Genomic DNA, 23538 nt, shown 5'->3' with positions numbered 1-23538 from the left:
GCAGAGCATTGTGGATTCATCTGCTCAAACATATGTGAGTAATTCAAAACCTGGTTAAGCTAAGTTATCAATGGGAGCAAAGTATGGTGCCAGATTTCAAAATAAATCTTGCAATGATACATGAGAACTTATACATTCTGTTGCCATCTGATAAGAGAAAGTCTGAGGCTGTGTATCTGCAGTGGTAGTTTAGCAAAGGTTAATCAGGTAGCACCAACTTCAAGGTCCCGCTTGCATTGTGCCAGCTAGACAGTTTGGCGCTGTGGCCTGCCAAAGAGGAAGAACCAGAGGGTTCAAGGTTTTCCAATGAAAAAAGGTGGGCATTAAGCTAGATCCTGTGCAGACAAAGCTTTCTTTTATATACTGTTTACCTTCCCCCTTTCTTCACCTCCTTGCCACTCTGTTTGGCCTTGTCACTTTCCCAGCGTTGCTCTTACCCATGATCTCTCCGCCTCCTCTCTGTAACTGTCACTCTAGCCCTTTGTTCTTTTATCTCAGTCTTTTTGTACATCGTTCTGCCCTCTGCCCATGCTCAGTCCCCTCTTCTGTGGCTGCAGCTTATCACAGATACAGTGGGTCCTAATTGCAGTATTATTTTCCTTCCATCTTTATCTCACGTCATTGTGATATCAGAATCCCAACAGCGTCAATAAGCAGCAGGGAGACAGATGCTATTTACTGCTCTGAGACCCTTTGTTGTTACCTGCTAATTGATAAGGTCTTGACTGTCAAGATGACTTCCCTTTCTGTGCATGTCATCTCCGCTCATTCCACTGACCCAGATTGTTTTCTGTACCTTGCGAAGCCAAAATGGTTTCTGTATAGAGAAGAGAGAAAAAAAAAACCAGGATCATACATAGAGACCTCAGTGACAGGTCTGACATGCACTTCTCTTTCATCATGTCATTGTCGCACTCTGTTTTTTTTTCACCAAACATGTTCCTTGCCTGTCTTCTTGTACAATAAAAAAAGATTAGAGCAAAGGGAACGGCTACATAAAAGACAAACCTCAGTAGGCTGTAATGCAATATGTTGGTTCAGCTACAGGGCCGAGGGTGTCTAACAGTGAGTCGTGTGAGGTGTCTGGGTTTTAAATACCTCTGCTGAATGGCTTAGTGTGAAAACAATCGTCACAGACATGAAAGTGTGAGTGGAGAACACACAGAGGGGTCAGATAACCCATGGCCAGATGGGGATGGTAAAGTGAATAGGGGCGAGAGATTGTTGGGGGGGTGGGGTTGTGATGTTTATGCCACTAGTGTCAGGAAAGGGATACAAAGGCATTACTCCCTGTGCCACTTTTGGCCTCTGTAAATCCCCAGGGGTGCAGGAACTAAAAGCGTGGTGATGATTAGAGATTCAATTTGGCCTGCCATCAATCAATGCCACCAAGATAGACAGGATTGCTGCCGATAGCCCATCCTAACAACCAGATTGGGTCCGTGCCTCTTGGGATTCACACCCTTTTTTCACGCTTTGTTAATTAAGCGACCAAGCTGCCCATGCACTTACTTATTTATGAATCTTGGCTTCGACCGGTACTGAGGACCACTTATTAGTCCCCTAATTAGTCCCTCACTAATGGCGCTGCCTCCAGACAATCCATACAATCTCAGTCCACACTGCTGACCCCCCCATTCTCTCTATGCGTACACAGAAGCATAACAGCCATATGACCTTGACATTACACAGTCCACGTTGTGTGGTGTTGTGTTTCTGTGGTACTGCATTAAGTGCCTCACATGGGATAATGAGGCAACACTTAAAAAAATCAATTTCCATCTCCGTCTGTCTAAGTAATTCCTCACCTGTTCATTAACCTAGGAAAAAAGCAGCCTGGATGTGTTGAGCCTCAGCAGTCATTAGATATGTAAGAGAACCTCCTGGAACAGAATGGGGAGTTTTCAAGTTGGTGGAATATTAACAGTTAGCGAGAGCAAAGTACGTCATATATTAAACAAGGGTTTGTTGTGAGCATGGAAATACAACAAATACATTCTGCCGAATTCATCACACCTTTTTGAATAAACTATGCCAGTAGCATGACATAATTCCTATAACCCCAATCTTATAATTACTGTAACTACCAATAAGTCCTGCAAACACCCTGCCCAAAAGCCTCTTTCCCTTCATTTCAATGAAGTCACTGTTCAGGGTCAGTAAGCCCATCCACTGTGGCCTTGTGTGGCACAGTTTGAATCCCATAAACACTGGTCCCGAGTCAGATTTACTGGCCAGCATCTCTGGGGATTCATTTGTATTCTACCTACTTCGGCAGCTTCAGGGTCAGGGCCGATGACTAATCAGGTCCGAGCTGATCCACACCCTGCGGTTGGAGCATAACCAACCCCACCTAGCTCCCTTCATGGACCACCAAGAGGTCTGGCTTGTGTATTTGAGTAGATGGAACATATATTCAAGCTGGATGGAAACTTACAGATATTTTTTGGTGCATCCCATTTCGCCATGTCTCCAGCATGGACAGAAAAACAACCTTGCACCTAGTTGTTGTTTATTCCTCCCAGATTGTCTCCCCATAGGCCACAGCTGAACTGAACCACACTTCTGCTAATGTGTGAGCTTCTGCAAAAACACATGGTTATTTTTTAACTAGGCGGGTTTGCAGGTGAGTAGGCAGGGAGAACTTCAGGGTTAGCCTCTCCTGGACAAACCTGGTGCAAAACCATTTTCCTCTAATTTGTGTTTACTAAATTCACACATTTCCATGCACAGTTTAAAAAAAGTCAGAGACAGTTAAAAATAAATAAGTTGCTCTCCTCCTCCTGGTTCAGAATGGCTCTACCTCCAGATACACACACACACACACACACACACACACACACACACACACACACTCTGTGTCCCCAGATTAACAGGTTTTTAGTCTTTGACGGAAACACAAGAGTGCACACGGACACACAAAAGTGCAAAAACATGGATGCACAGCCATTCAAAATGTAAATCCATGCATTAGATTCAGGGTATAACGTGCGTGCAGGTGTGCAAACATGCACTGTGTGTCAGCACATAAATCAATGGGTGCCTGGCGGCCTTGTGGCTACAGCTACTGTGAGTGTGTATGTGTGTGTGTGTCCATGTAGGTAGTGGTGGTATGGAGTAATTGGTGACACAGTGCTCCCTCCAAACTGCCAGCTTTAGTTACACATCAATGAAGGGTGAATAATACATTAGCCAGCATAGCCCATATTCCTCTTACATAGCCCAGGAGAAAGACAGAGAAATGAAGAAGTTGATTGAAAATGAAACCTATCGACACCAAATCTATTCTAATAGAGAAAAACAAGCTAGAAAAGATGAGATGAGACAAGATATATATATATCAAAGATTCAAGCCAGAGCTCCGTGTTCCCTCTCTTCCCCAACTTCATCCTCCTTCACTTCCTGTTTCCCTCCTCCCTTGGCCTGATATATGGCCAGCGTCTTTCCGTCAGATTTATGCTGCTGTTTAGGAGCCTTAAGGACAACAGGACACCTTCAGATGAAAAGAGGAATTGAGGCATAAACTCTGGGCAAGTCATCTGGCTCGTGTTTAGCGGACTTGCTGGAGTGTGTGAGGGTCCTTGAGCATGGATCGGTGATGCATTCGGTTCTGTAATCATGGTGCAATTATTTAGACATCCATCTTACTAGGACAAAGACAGGACAAGTTTCTGTTTAGGTTTGTGTGTTGGAGGTAGAAAACTAATTTTGCTTGTGTCTATGTTAGCCTGTGCAATGTGTGTGTATGTGTGTGTATCTTGCATTTTGGGACTTGTGTCCTTGCAAGTCTTTCTGTTTCTGTGCGTGCATACATGTATATGCGTGTGTGTCCATGTGTTACTAACCGCTGTAAGATTTATTCCGTCTGTCTCTGGTGTTGCTGTCGGAGCCCTCTGTGTGTCATGCCAATGCGCAGAGGTCTTTATGTAATTGGCGTGGGCCTCTGAAAGCCCCCTGCCATATGGACACCAGCAGCACTTGGATGCCTGTCTGTCCGTCCATCAATTTCTTTTAATTGCCCAGAGCCAGGATTCTGAGCTGCGACTATCTATCGAGTGGTTTATCCATAGGTTAAACACATTAATATGTAATAAGGTTTGGGACCTTGCCAATCCCTGACGAAGAGATTGACCAGATAATACCAGGCTGGGTTGATAACAGGTAGAGTGTGGATACTACACACTTTCCCTGTTGTCGTTTTCATCTCTATTTGATTTCCATCCTCTTTTTTTAATAAGAAGATAGCTCACCTGTATGTACCACCACATACTGTATACAGGAGATATATAAAATACCAAATTTCTCATAAAAAAACTAGGTGCTACTGCGTCCTTCTTCCAAATACATGGGTAAAATCAAAAACAACCCTTGATTGTACTGATATGTTATTGTTGAAGTCATTAAACAAGTTTGGTATTGTTGTTTTTTTTTTTATTGTTTGCAATATAAACGTAGTTATTATTTTGCATCATAAAGTTTATCGCCCGCTATCCTGTAAAGTTCCACAGCCAGGAACCTGTGTGGCCCACAATGTGAAGTGTATTTCTGAGATTAGACTAATCTCCACAGCAGCAATATTGTTTATTCTGTGAATAATACAATAATAAAACCTTAATGGAAACATCGTAATAAGAAAGAGATGTAGTGTTCTCACACAGATTTGTAGCATCTGTTGTCAGAAAGTTTTTCATATCATCTTGCAACGCTGGCGATCTTGAATCTGAAGTGTATTCCTCTGCACAGCTATGCTTACAAGAATCCACCTTGCAGGAATGTAATTTGCAGTTCATGGCGAATATGTAAATGTAACATACGTGTCAGGTCAAGCAGATATTAGCATGGACATGGCCATGTGTTAATTCTTTTATGGATGTGCCTGACATTCTCTCTCCGTGTCCCTCTCCTGGCTGCTGCATTACGGGTGCTTTAGCTGCTAAAGAGGTGAAGTCCATTTGCACAGAGCAGGACTAACAAGTTATTACTCCAGCCAAGTGTGAGATTAATTAACTCTGTGGCGATTAAGAATGCAGCTCTGACAAAAATCTTGATGCATGCAAAGTGAAGTGAGGCAGAGAGGCACAGACAGACAGTGTGAGAGAGAGCTACCTCTTCAAAACAGATCAATGCGATTAATCTCACACAGCTATTGGTGAGTATGTGACTCTGAAAAACAAAATATCCGTAAAGAAAATAACGATCTCTCCCCTGCACCTCTTATTCGAAATTAATGATTCCAAATAACAAATAATAGCATCTATCTGCCACCAACAGCTTCAGAAATTAAATGAAAAGCCTGGTCCCCAAAACTAAATATACAAAGCATTTTCCTTAATCAATCCGCAACTGTTTGTCATTAACTGGTGTTCACGGGGCAAAGAATAGGGAAAAAAAGGCAGACAGAAATAAGGTCCATCTGTCGAGGTTTTGCAAGGTGGGAATTTGAACCACTTCAAAGCGTCAAAGCTGGTTAGGTAGTTAAAGTCTGCAAACACACACCTAGAGAGACGGATGGGAGTGGTAGCCATATGTGCGAAGGAGAGTCTTCGTCACAAAGGTGGAAACAAAGGATTAAAAAAGGAAAGGAAGGAAGAATATGTGAGGGGATAGAAAAAAGACAGAACCAGATCACCTGCCCAGTTAACATTGTTATATATAAACAGCGTCTGGTATGAGAGCCATTGTTCCTGTTCATGTTTGTCTCATGCAACATTAGGATTTTAATTGTTTTACATAAAGCACCACTCCCCACATCTTTGTGTGTGAGGATACAGAGAAAGAGATATCAGTGCTTTTATGTGATCTTGTGTGTGTGTGTGGATTTGTGTGACTGAAGAAAGTGTGTGTGCGTGTGTGAGAGATCCTCTCAGCCTCAGACCTGCTGAGCCCTGACCTGGCAGGCTGCATTCCTAACTTAAACTGCTCTAACCTCCCCTTTGTTCTCAGTGTCTTTGACCTGAATGGCTAATGACTGGGCCAAGCAGGTAAACTGTAACAAGCCCTCTGTCTGCTTAAAGAGCTGATGTGAGGAGCACCAGCCGACCCAGAGGGTCCGTCAGTCACCTGGTCCTCCTTAACCTTCCCCCGGAAAAACACAGCACACATGGGTACAGGTGCAATCATGTGTATGTGTGGCAGGGATGGCGGTTATAGTATAATTACTCATCTTCTAAAATTCCCCATATGCCTTTTTTCCCTTTCTCACAGGTAAGCAAGGGCATACCTGGGAAATTAATATGACTGGCGGTGATAATTGACTTGATAATTACCCTGCAACATCTTCATAAATCAGCGGTTTGCTCAATGAGCCGAATGACGCCTTTTGGTAGCTGCCGTCCACACTAATAGGAGAGTCTCCGATTCTGGCTCTGTTGTTTTGTTTATTCTGTCTGTGAGAGTTTCCAAGGAGATGCAGAAAAGAAACAAGCAAACCTCAAAGACCTTTTTGTCTCTACGAATGCGGTGTTCTTTAAACTGTTTTAAAGTAATTGGAAGCCACTGGCATTCAGAAAATGTGGACCGCATCGGGGCTTTGCCCCTCACTGCAGACACGCAGGCAGCTGTTCCGGGTGTAACAGGAAGTAAACGTCTTTAATTAGATTCAACACGATCATTACATGCTGCACTGGAAGTGCATTGTAAGGTGATCTGATATGTTGGCAGATGACTGTATTAGGAGAGACTGTATAAAGAGAAACATAGGTAGAGGGGGGTGTAGAGAGAGAGCGAGAGAGCATGTGTTTCTGTGAGAGACTCAGTGGCTATTGAATGGCAAAGCTGGGTGCTAAGCACTTTTCTTGTGGCGTGCAGCCATTCAAAAAGCCACGGCTTTTATTCAGTGCCTAGTTCCAGCTCTTTCTAGGCTACACCCACAGTGAGCAAACAGGACTGTGTGTGTGTGAGTCTTAATAATAGCCCTCATTCTCTGTTTATGTGTGTGTGTGTTGATGTTATTATTGTTTAAATAATCTATTATGCACAATGTGTGTGCATTAGCATTATGTAAGTGTACAGTAGGGGTCTGTGTTCCCATGTGATTGAGCCCTGTTTGTTGAGTCAGCCATTGCTGACACATGAAATTGTCTAAAACCTGCTATTAGAGCTGTGAAGTAACTGCATACACAGAATGTTGCTGCACAGGCAGCACAATAGCCTACCTCCTATTGAACACAAGTGTGTGTGTGTGTGTGTGTGTGTGTGTGTGTGTGTGTGTGTGTGTGTTTATGCGTTTATGCATGTTGATGTTATAGTGCCTCTGAGACACTCGGGTAGTAGGATGTTTCCATTGAAATTCACATGTGCAGTCGCTCCTCAAGGACAGTTGCTGGCTGCTATCACATTTTCATATACAGTATTTGGCCCGGGAAACTGTGCTGCTATCTTCTCCACTGTCTGATGCAAAAGCTATTGAGCTGTTATGAATGGGAGTTCTGGTTGGCACGAGTGTTGTGGAGGAGAGGAGAAGGGAGGAGGAAAAGAACGGAGACAGTAGAAGAACAGAGAAAAGGACAGCAGTGAAGAAGACGATGGCTCCCTGGTCGGCAGTAAGGCGATGAGCAGAAACAGTTCCCATCAGGCTGCATTTCAAACACAGACACTTCAGGCAAACACACACACATACACAGGACGTCCACACACAGACACACACTCGGTGTCTGAAGGCCGTTGCGTGTCAGCATGCCAAAAACACAGCGGCAGTGAAAGAAGTGCAGAGGCTGTGGGGAATACAAGAGAGCGTGTACCAGCTCTCCATCCTCTCCCTCCTTTTCTCTCCTCTGTGTTCTCTCCTCCCTCTTGCTCCCCCCTTTGTTACCTTACTGGCCCCCTCTGCCTTTCATTACCATCTCTTTCTCTGCTTTGTCTGCTCCCTCTCTCTTTGTCTCTACTTTGAATATCTCTTCTTTTATTTTGCACTCCCATCTCTTGCCACCCCTCTCCCTACTCTCCGCTGTTTTTCCTTGACTCTTTCTCCTCCCCCCGTTTTCTCTCTTTCTCTTTCCACTCCTGCTGAAATCTGTGGAGACTCATAAGCGATGTTGGTATAAACGACTGTGCGCTGAATGACTGCCACACCCAAAGCTGGGAATCTTTCTCCCTCACTCTTTTTCTCCTCGTCTCTCCCTTGCTTATCTCGACAAATAAAACATATATTCAATAGCTATCTCCTTTGTGCTGTGGCTGTATCAGACATTTGGCGCATATTATGTTATTGTTTGAACACAGTTTGCTCAACAAGTAGAGGTACATTTTCACTCTCAAGGACAGTTTAACAGTCTGTTAATGGACACATGCTGACCTTGGAGATTAAACCTGTGACGTTCTGGTTTGTGTGGACTCTGAGGCCACTCTCCTGAGAAATCTTTTTCTTCCACAGAAGGACACACAGAATTTGTAAAATGTGACGGGGAGTAGGTTGAAGTGAGTAAAATAAAAGGAGCTGCCAAAAACCCATTGGCAGACTTACTAGGCTGAATGTGATGTGGATGGAGTTAGTTAGGCCTGACGCTTACTTGTCACAATGTTAGCCTGCACCACTATTACCCAGATAGATAGATAGATGGGTATATGCATGTATTTCTACATCCTAGCATTTAAGTGATACTGTTGAATAAGAATGAGGATTATTACAGGATTAATTGAATCCTAATCTGTCTTTCTATCTTCTCATTTGACTTTTGAGGTACTTCATATTCATTAGCATCTGCGGCCACCTCACATGATTCCTATCGGGCAAGTGAGCGACGGAGCGACGCTTGTTCATTAGCCACATCTGCAGAGGAGTCGGCAGAGGAGTCTGTAGGTTTGACCAGACAAAGCAGCAAATCAAAGAATATCGACACGGCTTTATCTCATTAAGTAAATTACTCTGCTGCCCCCCCTTTCATGTCCCTCGCTTTGTAGATGAACATATAATGAGGCAATTGTTGAACATCAGTCGCAAGCTTTAAATAAATGCCGAAGTACATGCAATAGGAGATGGAAAGATAGAGAGAGAGAGAGATGTGTATCTGTTTTAGAAAGATGTGAGAATTGATTCATCGTGTTGGCAGAATTTCCGCTGGACTCTGGTTGCATTGAAATGGGAGCTCAAATGAAAAACAGCCTGCTAAATAATCTGTCAAGAGAAATGTCCTTATATAGGCTAGTGTACTCCACTGTCTGCAGAACAGTGTACTCTGCACTTCTTTACTTCTTTCTACTGACGTGCCCTTGAGCAAGACTTTGAAACCCTGCATGTAAAGGAATGCTTTGGTGAAAACGTACTTGTATAAAAGACAGGGAGCGCAGTTTTAACAGTATATGTTATAAACAAGTGTCGTTGAAAGCTAGCTAATGGTGGAGCTGCGTGTTGCCTGCTTGTAATTTTGATATGTGTCAAAGAAATCTCTTTATAGAAATTGGAAAAGTGTAGTTGTGTGTGTTCATGTGTATGTGGTGTCTCAGCTGCCTATTTGTTTGCCATTATGTGCGTGCCAGGCTAGTAAATCAATCACAGCCTGCCGAGGTTGCAGTTACACTATATTGTGCTTTAAATATGAATCATACTCCAGGTATTGCGGTCCCCCAGGGAGCGTGAGGTGAAAAGGAATGAAATAAACAGCTGCAGTCACACACATGCACACTCACAAACAGACAGCCAAATTACTGTGTCTCGCTTCCTTTCTCACTCTGACTAATACAAAAATACACACGCACAAATTCCCACATAACACGACAAGGAAATCTGTATTTCCATATGCAGATCTTTGGGGGGAAGGCAAACCTGCTCCTTCCTTGCTTGTTTGCATTTTTCAGTCGCAGTTGGCTGAGTCATTCGCCAGGAAATCAGATGATGGCACCTATGCGTCTCACGCACCAGGCACACGCTGCACAAGTCAAACCCACGCTTGGATTCAGCTATCTAATTCATGACTAGGGCAGTATACTCAAACAGTGTTTACTGTCAGTGTCTGATGTTGAATTTTACCAGAGGAGAAAAAAAAATAATCCAAACCCAGACTGAAATATGAAATGTTGTACAACATAGAGAGAGAGAGAGAGAGACGTGTGGAACATTTCCAGGAAGGACTGCGAGTGAAAAAGTGCTTCATTTATGGTAAAGTTTGAGGCAAGAGTTTCCATGTTAGGTGATGTAAACATTCAGTGTCCCTGCAGAAATCTGGTCCCGTGCCCACTTCCTGGAGGTTGTTAAACACAGACAGACCTGATGGCCTTAACATAATTATCTGCAAATGAGGAACATGACCTATCCGAAGACATATGCACACGATGAAAGTGACACCAATCCTTACAAAATAATTGCTACAGTAAAACAATACTTGTTAGATTATTACTCAGATCTTACTTATTAAAAGACCATTTACACCTCATTAAAAAATCTAAAATAAGAGGTGGAGGCTTTCGTTGACAATCTACTTATTCATTGTAAAAGTTATATTTCCATTTCAGATGATGTCAGCATTTATTTTGCTGTGGCACACTTAGTTTCCAGTGAGAGGTGAGTTAAAGAACTGGCAACCCTAATTAGATCTGCTTGCCGTAAATCAGCATGGGCTGGGATGACTCCTGGAGAGAAATATTTCAGTCATCACGTCATCACTGGGAGGCATGAGTGAAAAACAAGAAGAAGGTGGTTAGGTTTTCTAAGACAAAAGCCCAGAACTCTGTTATTAAGTCACGAAACTCGGAATCAGCAGTCTTGTGGGAGCAGCACACACACACAGGAAGATAAGTATGTATGAAAGGGGCAGGGAGCGATATAATGATAAATGTGGAATGACATGCACAGTGAACAAAAGCTTGCACATTCTCTTCTAAGAGCAAAATGTCATGTCTAGCTTTAACAAGTTGGGAGATGAGGTGGTATCTTACAAGATTGCAGGTTCAAAGCCACCGCATCAGCTGGCTGCGAGCTAAAAACTGCATGTCTTGGCCAATCTGCAGTGTTCGTCTTACGTCGGTATTTCCATTGACACGTGAATAATAGCAAAAAGTTTGCTGATTAGATGGAGGTACAGTTACAAGGGGCAAGGATAGCACTCTTGATGAAATGCAGACACCCACACTATCGAGGATTCCCATTGAAGCTTTCCAGAATTGGATTTTGGAGACGACCTAAAGTGCTTGTGTCAGAGAGCAAGTAGCCGATAAAACAACGCTAATGGCTCACCCCAGCTGTGAATGTGTGTGTGTGTGCGTTATATTGTTATTACGGTTGATGAAAGGGCTGCGACCGAGCAGAGAGCCATTAATGGCACACGGCTGTGAATGCCCGTCTATGTGCAGTGTGAGGGTTTGGGCGGTTAACAATGGAGTTGAGGCAAAAGACGGAAGAGATTGTGCACATTCACATACACTCAGGCACAGATGTACAACGCAGGAGTGAGAGAAAGTAGTAGTTGTAGTGTCCATCTTTTTACATTTACATAGAAGTCTCTCACATTATGATATTATGTAGTAATAATAATAATCAATCTAGTCAAGTGCATGGAAACAATAATCAAACAATTTGTAAGAGGCCAATGTTAGAATAACTAATCCCATAAGACACCATGTTAAAAGCCACAGGGACAATGCAATAAAGCAAACAGAAGCTTCAGTTTCAACTACTTACATTCACTCATACATCCGATGACTCAAACAGACACATGTACCATCACTCAAACTTATCAACACACACACACACAAACACACACACACACACACACACACACACACACACACACACACACACACACACACACACACACACACACACACACACACAATCATAGAGGCACACCTGGTTTTGTAGACGGCTGCCCTGAAGGCTACCTGTTCGTCAGATCCTCTGTGCTTTGTAATTAGGAGAGTTAGTGAGAGAAGGGGAGAGGGAGGGGGGCAGAGAGAGAGAGAGAGAGAACAGACAAAGTGAGGGAGAGAGAGAAAGAAAAGAGGGAGGGGGTGAAAGACAAAGAGGTCCTTTCCCTCCGCAGAACAGGAACTAGACTAGACTTCACAAGCCCTTGAAAAAGGCACTATCCTCTTTGGCTTGGTTGCCGCAGACACACACATGCACACAAACACACACACACCTAAGTCAGCCACAACATTAAAACTGATAACTGGTTTTAAAGTTGTGGTGGGTTTTTGTTTTCATGTCAGGCCATGAAGTCGTGGAAAACAATTGGAACTACAAAAAATAAATAAATACATCACATTCTTTCTCACAGAAAGAATTCTTTAAATTGAGGCCACAGATATACGTTAAAACCGGTTACTTCCTTCCCTGCTGCGATCAAAGCTCCTCCCCCCCCACATTTCGGCTGCTTTGCTCCGCTCGGCTCTGCAACCTCAAGAGCCTTTGACAGAAAAGAACCGTGTTGTGTTTGTTTGTTAATCTCAAAGACCCAGTATCATTGGGTAAGAGCTGCTTGTCAGAAGTTGCCTTGACAGACACAACGGGCCAAGCAGACAGGAAGAGAGGAAAAAAAAAAAGTGGCACGCTGTTACAACCCAAATAGTACTCGGCCCCAAGGTATCTTCTGACGAGGGAAAAATAATTGAGGCCAGGGGCCCAGTGACACATGCAGAGGGCAAAGACGAGCGTTCATTAGACTTCCCCACAGGGAGAGATGAAACAAGAGTTACGCTGAGAGTGAGAGAGAGAGAGAGAGTGCATGGGAACAAGGGGAAAGATGGAGGAAGGTGGAGTGTTTTGCGAGGCATCGACGTCGTAACCCTGTTAGCACACACACACACACACACACACGGCAAACGTTGTGTGTGACAGCTATTGTGGGATGACTGACAGTGAGTGCTCGCAGTGTGTGTGTGTTGATTGGGTGGAGGTGTGGGTGGTGGGCCGGTTGTCATGGGAGGAGAGTCCGTTCAGAAATTCCTCAGAGGAATCACCTCCTTGGCCTGTCCATGTCGCAGAAACCAATTACCGTGACTGCGAGTGTTTGTGTGTGGGTGCCGGAGGGGAGGTCTCGCCGCAAAATGCAGGGGGACTTCTCCTAATCATCGCACTCTGGCCCCGCACAAAGGCAAAAAGGCTGCTTGGACCATTTGAATTTGAATGGCATCTCTCCTCCTGCTCTCTTTTTGCTGTGTCTCTCTTCCCCTCTCTCTCTCTTTCTGTGCCCCTGCTTCACACCGGATGACAAAAGCGGAGCCAACAAAGATAGCGCACTAAGCAATCAGGCTAATAGCGCTAATAACTCGAGCGTGGGGTCCTCACTCTCAATGTTGACACATTTCACTGTTTCTGTGGCTAAACACAGGCTCAAGTGTTTGGCAACCAGACGGCATAGTATTTTAATGGAGTGGCTGCCCCCATGCCAGGTTGCCATGTGCTCGTTGTGTTTGACTGTAGAAGAACATAACAAAAGGGCAACTCAGAGAAGAGGTGGAGAGACGATAATTAACTAGTGGAGAAGCCTGAAGAGAAGGATTTTCAGGGGAAGAATCATTAGAGGATTTGATTTTTCCTTTTTTCATTACTTTCTCCAGCTGAAAACAAAATCCTGCTGTCATCATGTTTCATTACTGCAGCAGCCATTTTGTTATGATCAGGAAATAATGCTAAAGGGAAGGGATTATGTCAACAAAAACATTTAACATGTCTGCAAAGATCTTTTCTCCCAGGGTTGTCGAGACAGAAATTCGCTTTCAGCTCCCCCAGGGTTTGGTTTGGTTATCTCTCAGTTGTCATCGGGCGGCGTCACGCTAACAAAGACGATGCTAAAAAGCTCAAAGAAGTTGCAGCATAGCACCGAGTTAAATCCCTCACCTGTCTGCTCCGTGTGACCCTGGGGACTTGGCCCCTGTGAAACAACTACACATTCCTCTCTGTCAATAATAGCCTTTCTTCTCCTTTTCCTCCTTCGGCCCTTCTCTCGTTTTTCTGTTAAGAAGTCTACTTGTTTGAACAAAGAAATATTTTAAGAGGCTTGTAACTCTGTATGTGTGTGTGTGTGTGTGTGTGTGAATGGGATGCGGCCATAGGGACGAATGCTTCTGTGCCCTCCCCTGTTATTAGGCCTGCCCTGTCATTATGGGATTAGACTGTAGGGGTTGGCTTTGCGTGCATGCATGCATATGTGTGTATGTGCATGTACTTTTTCCTTGCTTGTCATCTCCCCCCAAGCCCTGTTTGTATTTCTGCAATTCTTTCTCACACATCAGCGCACGCAGAGGAAAATAATGCCATTTCTTTTCCTCGTGTTTGTTACATTAATCCCAGGAGCATTTGACCTCCATCATAAATAACACTTTACGAAAGCAGTCCTCAGGTTACTCAAACAGTGACTCGCTAATTGAATAGTAGTCGTGAGCGGCAGGAGGTTGAAAAACATTCCCCTGCACTCCTCACGTCACATCCATCACAGCACAACGTGAAAAACACGAGTACAGATATAGAGATTGTCAGGAAAAGGAAGAGGGGAGAGAGAGAGAAGACAAACGAAATAAGGGGTCAGACCCAACACTTCCTGTAGTGACAAGAGATGGAAAGTAGTTAGAGAGTGGGATCAATAGATGATGGAAAAACAGGAAATTTGTTCCATCATTTCACAGGATTGATAAGAAATAGATTGAAAGTGAAGATGAAAAAAGGGAGAGTGCATGTGAGGAAGATGGATTAAACAGCCTTGTGCATCTGTGTGTGCCGATCCAGCACCACCTCCCACATCTGCATGCTTCACTCTCCCTCTGTGTGTGTTCTTCATCAGCAAATTTGCCTCTTCATTTGACTGATTTACTCCGTTTGCCCCTTTTCCCGCAAAACTACAAGCTGGATTTAAAAAAAAAAAAAAAAAAAAAGTTCAAAGTGAAACTTGAAGAGCTAAAAGGCAGACAACAGGGGAGGGTCTTACAGTCCCACTTTGGTTGTTAGTCCCTCAACTCGTCCTTCTGGTTTCCTTTCCGACTATTTCTCTTTTCTTTCTCTCAGCCAGGTCCATTAGGAAAATTGCCTGCAGCGTGGTCTTAGAAGATTTTTTGTTTGCTTTAAAAAAAGCAAAAAGATAAAGGCATTTTCTTTAATACTCTTATCTTATCTTTCATATAGAACAAGTCAGTTTGACACAGAAAACTGTTGCTTCGTTCGTGAACGCTATTTTCTGGATTGTTTTTGAGAGGCTGTGTGTTTTCTGTGACTGTGCAGGTGTCTGTATTTGTTGTACAGTCATGAATATTGCAGTGTGCCTTCACTTCCTGATAAGTTATTCACACACACATAATGTGCAGAAACAAATGACAACAACCACCCACATGCACACACACTGACAGAAAGGGAGTGTCTGGGTTAGGCTGGGGTCACTCAGTGCTTTTGCTCAGGCCCATTGACTCAGGATTGGTGCTCCACTTTGTGCACAATGCAGGGCTTAGCACCAAACACACACACACACACACACACACACACACACTGCAGACCTGGTTAGGATAGACAATGCAGATGCATCCAGATGGGAGGGTTACTGCTGCTCATGTACTCTCGAATGATCCACCGTCCAAACCCTATTGACTCAGATTGGACAGGTGTGTGTGAGTGTGTTTTGCATATCTCTCGTTCTTTCTCTCTCTCTCTCTCTCTCTCTCTGAATCTCCCAGCCACCTCTCGTTTTTGACTCCCCCCTGTTTGTCTTTGTGTTTCACTGTGTTGTCATATTCAGCAAGGTCAGCTCTAATGACAAGCCTTAGTACCACACACAATGCCTAGTCATAATAATAAACACCCTGCACAGCGGAGGTGTGTCATTTCCACCACACTGGCTTACCTACCTGCGAGCCAAACATTAACAGGTCCCAAATCACACACTGTCACAGTATGAGTCAAGGGAAATCCTGCAGGTAATGTGCACTGACACAGTTTGGAAGATGAAAACACTGGTCGACCCTTATGTGCTCAAGTTGACAAATGTGGCTCGATCATTGCATCTGGTCGACAGAGAGCACTCCGCAAAAGCATTCAGGCTTTGTTTTAAAGCATATCCACCATCCACACAGAGGGAGATTTGGAGGCCAGCTGGATATAGAGAGAGAGAAAATTGTTTGTGACAAAGGTTGTGAGCCAGATTTGACCTTGTGCTGCAAGTGCGTGGTATTCACTACAGTTCCCACAGCCACTCCCCGAGAGACAGCCCTCACTGCGTGAACTGGCTCATACTGAAGCTTCCAGACCATTTTGCCTAAGGGGAACAAGCCAAAGCTACATTTGAAATCTGATTGCATGTTTTTTTGTATGGGAAGATATCTCCCTTTGGCTGGAACCCTCCTGGAAGTCATATTTTTTTGCCAGCATAATAGGCACATACACATGTCAGCGACACTGTCACTCAAAACATGCAGGGGCAGAATTCAGTGGGAAACCCCAGTTGCCTCCTGTCTGTACAGAGCTACACAGGCATATGGAGAGGGTATGGTGAAATACTGGGGTTGTGCTGTTTTATTTTGCTCCCAGGTGCCATTTCCTGTCAGCTCACCCAGCATAAAAAATATATATATACATACAAAGATGAAATAAGCAGAGGGATGTAGAGAACAACCGAGAGAGATGGTGGTAGGATAGTGTAGTGGAAGTTTGAAGAGGTCTTCAGCTTCATTCCCTGCAACCGAGGCAGGAAAAACTGGAGCATATCGCATTTCCCTTCACGACAAGGGATAGCAGAAGCTTCCTTTCCGCCAGTGCCATTTCATCATCTTTTACTATCTTGTAGAACAGCACAGCGGTCGAGATAATAACGTGGCTGCATACTGCGCCTTGAGCACAAGGTAGTAAAAGACTCGACATTTACAGTCTTCCTTCTCTGCTCTCACAAACCCGGCATCTTTTACCAGAAGAAACAAGAGAGTGGAAAGCGGGAGAGATCCCTGTCCACCATTTTGCGTGTCTGTGAGAGTGTGAAGGGTGTGAATTCCTCAGTGTGTCTCCAGAGATACTGAAAGTGTACAAATAAACTTAGAGGGCGTACTTGTATGCATTCATGTATTGATAAAAAGTGAAATCAGTTCAAGCGTATTGACCTTTGTTCTGCTCAAGAGCACCTCTTGTGATACCCAACTTTATTACCCCCCTCTCCATTAAAGCCGTCTGTTGGGTAATATATCTTTTGGAGTTTTACAATCTGTTGCTCACTGCGTGTGTGTTTTTGTGTGTTTTTGTGTGTCAGCACGCCCTGTGGGAAGCGGAACTGCTTCTCAGCGAGACTCTGCGTTACTTCCTCTCCACTTTATTAAAGCAAATGTCTAATAGCCATCTAATTAGCCAGATGAGGAGCCACAATAAAATGTCACACAATACCTTACAGACTGCCCACCTAGATCTCTGTCTCACTCCCCCACTGGCTCTGGGTTCTTCCTGTCATGCACACAACACACTCACACATACAGTACTTCTTTGTCTAATTGAATTAAATATCGCTTTAAGCCCTCCCTGTCTGAGTTATTCATCCAGTTATCTGGGAACAACTTCAGTCAAAGCCTCTTATCTGTCCCTTGAACCATTTTACAAGTTTTATGACTTCCTTGTAAAACTATTCTATTCTATTGATCTCCTCTGTTACCCATTTCCTTTTGTCTAACCTGGTCGTCTTCTCTCTGCTTCCGTTCACAGAGACGCTGATGGACACAAAGTGGGCTACGACAGAATTAGCCTGGACCGCACACCCTGAGACTGGGGTAAGTTTACGAGGCAACGTTTGTGTATTAAGTAGTAGTTTTACGAAGAATCGGTCATTAATAGAGAAAAGGAAGTAGGATTTTTAATTTTATGTTTTACACATGCCTGCAGCTGTGACTCTACATGTGCACATTTGTGCCTCTATATGCAGTGCGCCTGCTTGCCTCTTTGAAGCTGCTTAGCCATGTACACCTTCATCAGCAAATCACTCAACAGGATGCGCTTTAACATTCAACAGGATGCGCTTTTTAGCGAGGAGAAAAAGATACACTGCAATCCAATTTCACCGACCCACACAGTCACAGATGTTCCTTTCCTCTCGCCTCATTGCCCTCGAAACATGTGAAAAGCGTCAGTTTCCTCGTGAAGTACCCTTTTAAGGACAGAAATATTTCTTGCTGTTGACCTATTGCACATCCAGGCATCCAAATCTACCACACACAAAGTGCCAGTGACAGCCTCCTCTTGCTTTCCCATGTGGTCTCCACAATGGGCTAAAGAGGAGCAAAAAGAGTCTTGACCCCTCCTCAGCTATACTTCAAAGACCGCCAGCACTCCTCCCCTCGCCTTTGTGTGGCCCTCTGACTTGGCCCTTGTGTTTTGAAAGGTGGGCCCCCATTTTTATATATTTAGTTTTTACCCCAATGCCCTTGCAGGGAAGATTCCACCCAAGCTGTTGGAAGTCACCCACCCTCCTTATTCTCCTCTTCCTTTACTTCCAAGTAACTAAGCACTAATGAAGCCAGACACACTATAACCACATCAGCTGCAACAATCAGGACGCACCCCCTCACAGCCTGTCATGCCCTCTCTCCCCTTCCTCCTTCCCTCCTCCTATCTGTCCATCTTCTTTTGCCTCCCTCTGTCCCCCTCCCCCTCGTTAAACTACAATGCTGCAGCAATGCTCCCACTGCTCCCATGCAGAAGGGCATAGAAACAGAAAAAAAAAAAACGCCTCCTTATTTCTTTTCCAACCAAACCCGCAACAGATGCTTCTTTTCAAAAGATGATACAGTGAAGAGCCTTTTGCACTTCAGATTTCCCACATTACCAACCGAAGGGGGATGAATTTTCTCACAAGCATTTTTCTTTTTGTCTTGCAACAGAATGTACCACAGACGGTGTGTGTCCCTGAGTTATCTCCCCCCCTTTTCTGTTTTGATGCACACCATATTTTACGTGTGATTATTTGTATGCTTTTGCAGTCTCGCTACGGAAACAGCGCAGCCTGTTTTGTTATGGTTGACAAATGTTTAAGAAGAACAGGTACAGTGGCTGAAAGGACAAACACTGTGACATACCAAGTGGGGGAAGGGGGAAAGCAGAGGGACTGAAATAAAGTAAAATCCAGAGACATTTTCAAGCAGCGCAAGACAGAGAGACAGCGACTTAGAGAACAAGACAAGATCAAAGCACCAATGATGTCAGTGAGTGAAATTGAGGACATAGATTGCTTCACATTCTGTCTAGTGTCACCAGGAAAATAGATTTGGTTGTCTTTTTATAAACTCAGAGAGGTAACAAAAAGCTGAAAAATTTGAAATCACCTATTACTAGCATTCTTCTTCCTCACCCACAACAAGCTGTGGGCCCCAGCTTTAAATGCCAGTAAGAATTTGATCCGAAACAGGCAGCTGCGTTGCCTGTGGGAGGGTAAGACAGTGTTAACACACTTGTGTAGGTTGAGTACAAAAAGTTTTGTTAGCAGGTGTACTGAGGTGTGGACAGTCAGTCTTTGACAGTTAGGCACTAGTGTTTTAGTCCAGAGTGTGGGCTAATGGCTCAGAGTAAAATAGTGGAGTGGGCTACAGGGGGCAAACAGAGGTACAAGGATTGGTGCAGAACTAGATGAGCAGTAGAAACTGAATTGTATTTTATGATCCACATTGAGTCTCAACAATTCTCCAGTCGCGTTGACTGGAGCTTTCAAACTAAGTCACATCCTTTTTTGAGTTGAACCTGTGCTTAGCCAATCAGAGAGTTTGCTGATGAAAAACAGTTACTTCTGCTTCACAGCAAAATCTGTCTGTGTGTGGCTTGGACAGAAAGAGGCCCTCTTTAAAGCAGGAAAAAAATCAATACTTTTTTCCCCATGTTATAGCTAGCAGACACACATAAATGGTACAATTATACCTCTTAAAATATGGTCCTTTAAGTATTGAACCTTTCAAGTCAGAGTCTTCACATACCTCATTACTATGTTTCTCTGTGTGCACATGTATTCTATCATATTTTTCCCCTCTGTGTCTTTACTCAGGTATGTGCACTACTCCGTCTCACTGTCTGCATCCGTCCGTATAGCCTGTAGCATTTGTCCATCATTCATGTCTGTGTTTAAGTGTGAGTTTGTGTGTGTGTGTGTGTGTGTGTGTGTGTGTGTGTGTGTATGTGTGTGTGTGTAAGGCAAAAACCATCTCGATCTGGTGTTGTTGCTTAATTTGCACTACATGTCTCTGTATTGTGTGTGTTTATTCATACACAGTATCATTTGTCTTACAAAACAGATGGGATATCATGGGGGAATTCCACTTTATAACAGGGCCCACACTCAGGGTTTTCCATAAACCATACACTGATAACAATATACCAATTTTTTTACTTGTGGAGGTAATGACTATTGTTAGTGTTTCGCCGCCTGCTTCACAGACCCCCAGCGTGCTAACACATGAGATGAATACGTTTGAAATGCCCTTAAGTCTAGCCCCAGAGAGCACATTCACATCTGGAACAAACATAAGTATTTCAGCTAATGCCTTAAGCCAATAGATCTAGTTTAGTTGCTTAATGTTTGCTTGAATGAAAAGAGGTATCAAGACATCGAGAATAGGTCTGAGAGAATGTGTACAGCACAACCAGCATCGCTGTCCTCACAACCATATTCCTGTTTCTAGTTTATTCCAAACTATTTTGACAGAGGCGTTGTCATCTGAAAGTAAAATCTATAACTTTGATTGGGAAGAAGTAAGAGAAAATGTGAATCTCACATGTTGCATATCCTTCCATCCTGTTGGAAGTCAATACCAAGAAACTTTTTTCATGACCTGTTTAATACATTCAGCCTTGGTAAGCAGGCACTCGGGGTTGACCACTGGTGTGTGTCTCACTGGGATGTGGTCCCCCTGAACACACACTTATACACAAACATGCATAGAAAATGCATGCTCATGCAGACATATCGCTCAGACAAACACACACAACCTCATGCATACACCCACAAACACTTGGCCACATTGCTCTTTTGCAGTGGGTGATTTATTACACTGAACTTAATAACCATCGACACCTCATGCTTTTAGTCTTCCCATTGACCTGGCTGGTGATTATCGATTCCCTACGGTCGCTTCCTCCCCTTCTCTCGCTCTCGTTTGGCCATCGCTTTAATGCCACGACTGAGCTACGCCCATTCTCCCTCTCTCCATCATGGCCTCCAGGGTCTTGGATTAATAGCCTTGTCTCCACCACATCCATATCACAGCCTTAATTAAGATGTTCTGAGCTCAGATGGAAACAACTGGCTCTGGAGTTAAAATTGGTGCCTTTATGCCAGAGTTTCGAGACAGTCAAATGTTCAGAGGCAAACTTTGGTCACAAGGGTGCAACCATAGACGTTTTGTTAAAGATGCCACTTGGAGTGAAGTGAATTACCATAGACAGGTTTATTCCCATGCATTTATGTAGCACGTCCAATGGGTTAAGATTTAAGGCTCAACCAAAGTATTTCATCCCTCAGCCTTGTTTTATTTTGTTCTATTGGAGTTTCCCTCCTCATTGTCTTTTAAACGCTTTAATGCATTGCCATGCCATATGGAAAACACCTTGATATGTGAAATGTGCTATGTAAACAAAGGTACCAGGCCTTAGCTTAGCTAAGAAAACATAAATGCACGCTGTTTGTTTGATAGGAGAGGGGAGCAGTTCCCCCAGCACACATGCACAAATGCACAGCCATTTGAAGTGAAATGATTTAATTGTGGTGTTTTCATTTGCAATTGAAAAATTCATTAGATTACAGCAAATCTTTCCAGTCTAGTTTGCCTTCGCTCATTTAATGAAGCTGGTAATCAAAGTTTAGAAGATTTAATCCCATTTTATCCTGAGTAATTCACCCTCTAGGTAACAGTGAAAGACATAGAGGGGTGTAAAAACAGAAAAGCATGAAGGTTAACCGGCGCCTTTTCCCTGTCTTTATTAGAGGACGTTGCGATCATTGCTCTGTAATTGAAGCGTAATTGGTTGTGAAGCAGTGTGGCTGCTACTTCCAAACAGATATGAGGTAAACATGCTGTGGTGGCTCTGTGGTGAGGGGGTGACAGGTTGCTATAATTGTGATGAATTTGCAGTCCTTGTCCCTGCTTTTCGCTACACTCACCACAGATAAAATGCCTAGCGTGGCAAAGGCAAGGGAATCTTATAGAAAATACACAAAAACCAAGGAAAAAAAGTGGAGTTGTTTTTTTGTTTCTTGGTCCAAACGTACACCCCTACTTTAATTGATGTAATTTGACTGAGTATTGTAAGGTGCATAGAGATGGGTGAAAGTACAACACCAGAGATTAACAGCTTCTAACCCTGTTCCTCTTATTTTCTCTTCACAGTGGGAAGAAGTAAGTGGCTATGATGATGCCATGAACCCGATCAGGACATATCAGGTCTGCAATGTACGTGAGCTCAACCAGAATAACTGGCTACGCAGTGACTTCATCCCACGAAAGGATGTGCTGCGTGTATATGTAGAGATGAAATTCACTGTGCGTGATTGCAACAGCATTCCCAACATCCCTGGCTCCTGCAAAGAGACCTTCAACCTCTTCTACTATGAGTCTGACTCAGACTCAGCTACAGCCACCAGCCCTTTCTGGATGGAGAACCCTTATGTGAAGGTGGACACTATTGCCCCAGACGAGAGCTTCTCGATGCTCGAGTCAGGACGGGTAAACACAAAAGTCCGAAGTTTTGGGCCTCTGTCCAAAGCCGGGTTCTACTTGGCGTTCCAGGACCTTGGTGCTTGCATGTCACTCATCTCAGTGAGGGTGTTTTATAAGAAGTGCTCCACCACAATTGCCAACTTTGCCGTCTTCCCAGAGACAGCAACTGGGGCTGAGGCAACGTCCTTGGTCATTGCACCAGGAACTTGTGTCCCCAACGCTCTTGAGGTGTCCGTGCCACTGAAGCTGTATTGCAACGGAGATGGGGAGTGGATGGTTCCTGTCGGAGCCTGCACCTGTTCATCTGGTTTTGAACCAGCAATAAAGGAAACCCAATGTCAAGGTGAGTGTTTTCACAACAGACTTTTGAGGTCAATCCAGCATTTGATTATTCATTGTTTGAAATGGCAGATTAATCTAGGGTTTGCAGTGACATACTACACTGTACACAATGCTTAAGTCTTACGTCAGCTGCTGGACTGGCCCAGATTCAATGTATCTATGTAAATTCTACATAACAGGTTATGCTGTTTTACCGTCTTGAATAGATGATGGTGGGGTTGGGGGGTGGGTCCCTATGGCAATCGATAATGTATGAGGTTGCATTTGAGTCACACTGTTTCTGATGCCTCTATGCTGAGGGAATCACAATGTGTGAGAAGCAAAAGGTCAAAGTCTTGCTGAAGGACGCTTCATCTGGACACATGACTGCTGTGGACACATGGATTGTTGGAGAGATTTAATCTGTATTGTTTTGGCTACAGGTTACAGTCTCTATCACTAGATTGGCCAGCTGCCACTTTATTATGAGCCATTTATTTGCCTTGTATTCTGTGACACATTAATCCAATGACTACAAGGTAGAATAATACACAGTAGATGATGCTGTCAGCAGGCATCCATTCACTCCCCTGACCTGACATTGCCTGGCAGCTAGTTACTAAATAAATGGAA

At 43.8% G+C, this 23538-nt stretch overlaps 1 protein-coding gene across 10 annotated transcripts in view; it reads left to right on the top strand.

The window, feature by feature from the left end:
- LOC109636626 (ephrin type-B receptor 3) overlaps positions 1–23538 on the top strand; it is a 59558-nt gene that overhangs the window by 11428 nt on the left and 24592 nt on the right. For all 10 annotated transcript variants that reach the window (XM_020098441.2, XM_020098434.2, XM_069521880.1 and 7 more), the window contains exons 2-3: positions 17594–17658; positions 22255–22927. In XM_020098441.2, the coding sequence (XP_019954000.1) occupies positions 17594–17658; positions 22255–22927 (738 nt within the window). The remainder of the gene's footprint in view (positions 1–17593; positions 17659–22254; positions 22928–23538) is intronic.

This window comes from Paralichthys olivaceus, chromosome 3 (assembly GCF_024713975.1).
Source record: "Paralichthys olivaceus isolate ysfri-2021 chromosome 3, ASM2471397v2, whole genome shotgun sequence".
In the NCBI taxonomy this organism is placed as follows: Eukaryota; Metazoa; Chordata; class Actinopteri; order Pleuronectiformes; family Paralichthyidae; genus Paralichthys; species Paralichthys olivaceus.
The sequence above is the reverse complement of the archived record's forward strand: the minus strand, read 5'-3'. Positions and strand labels throughout refer to the sequence as shown.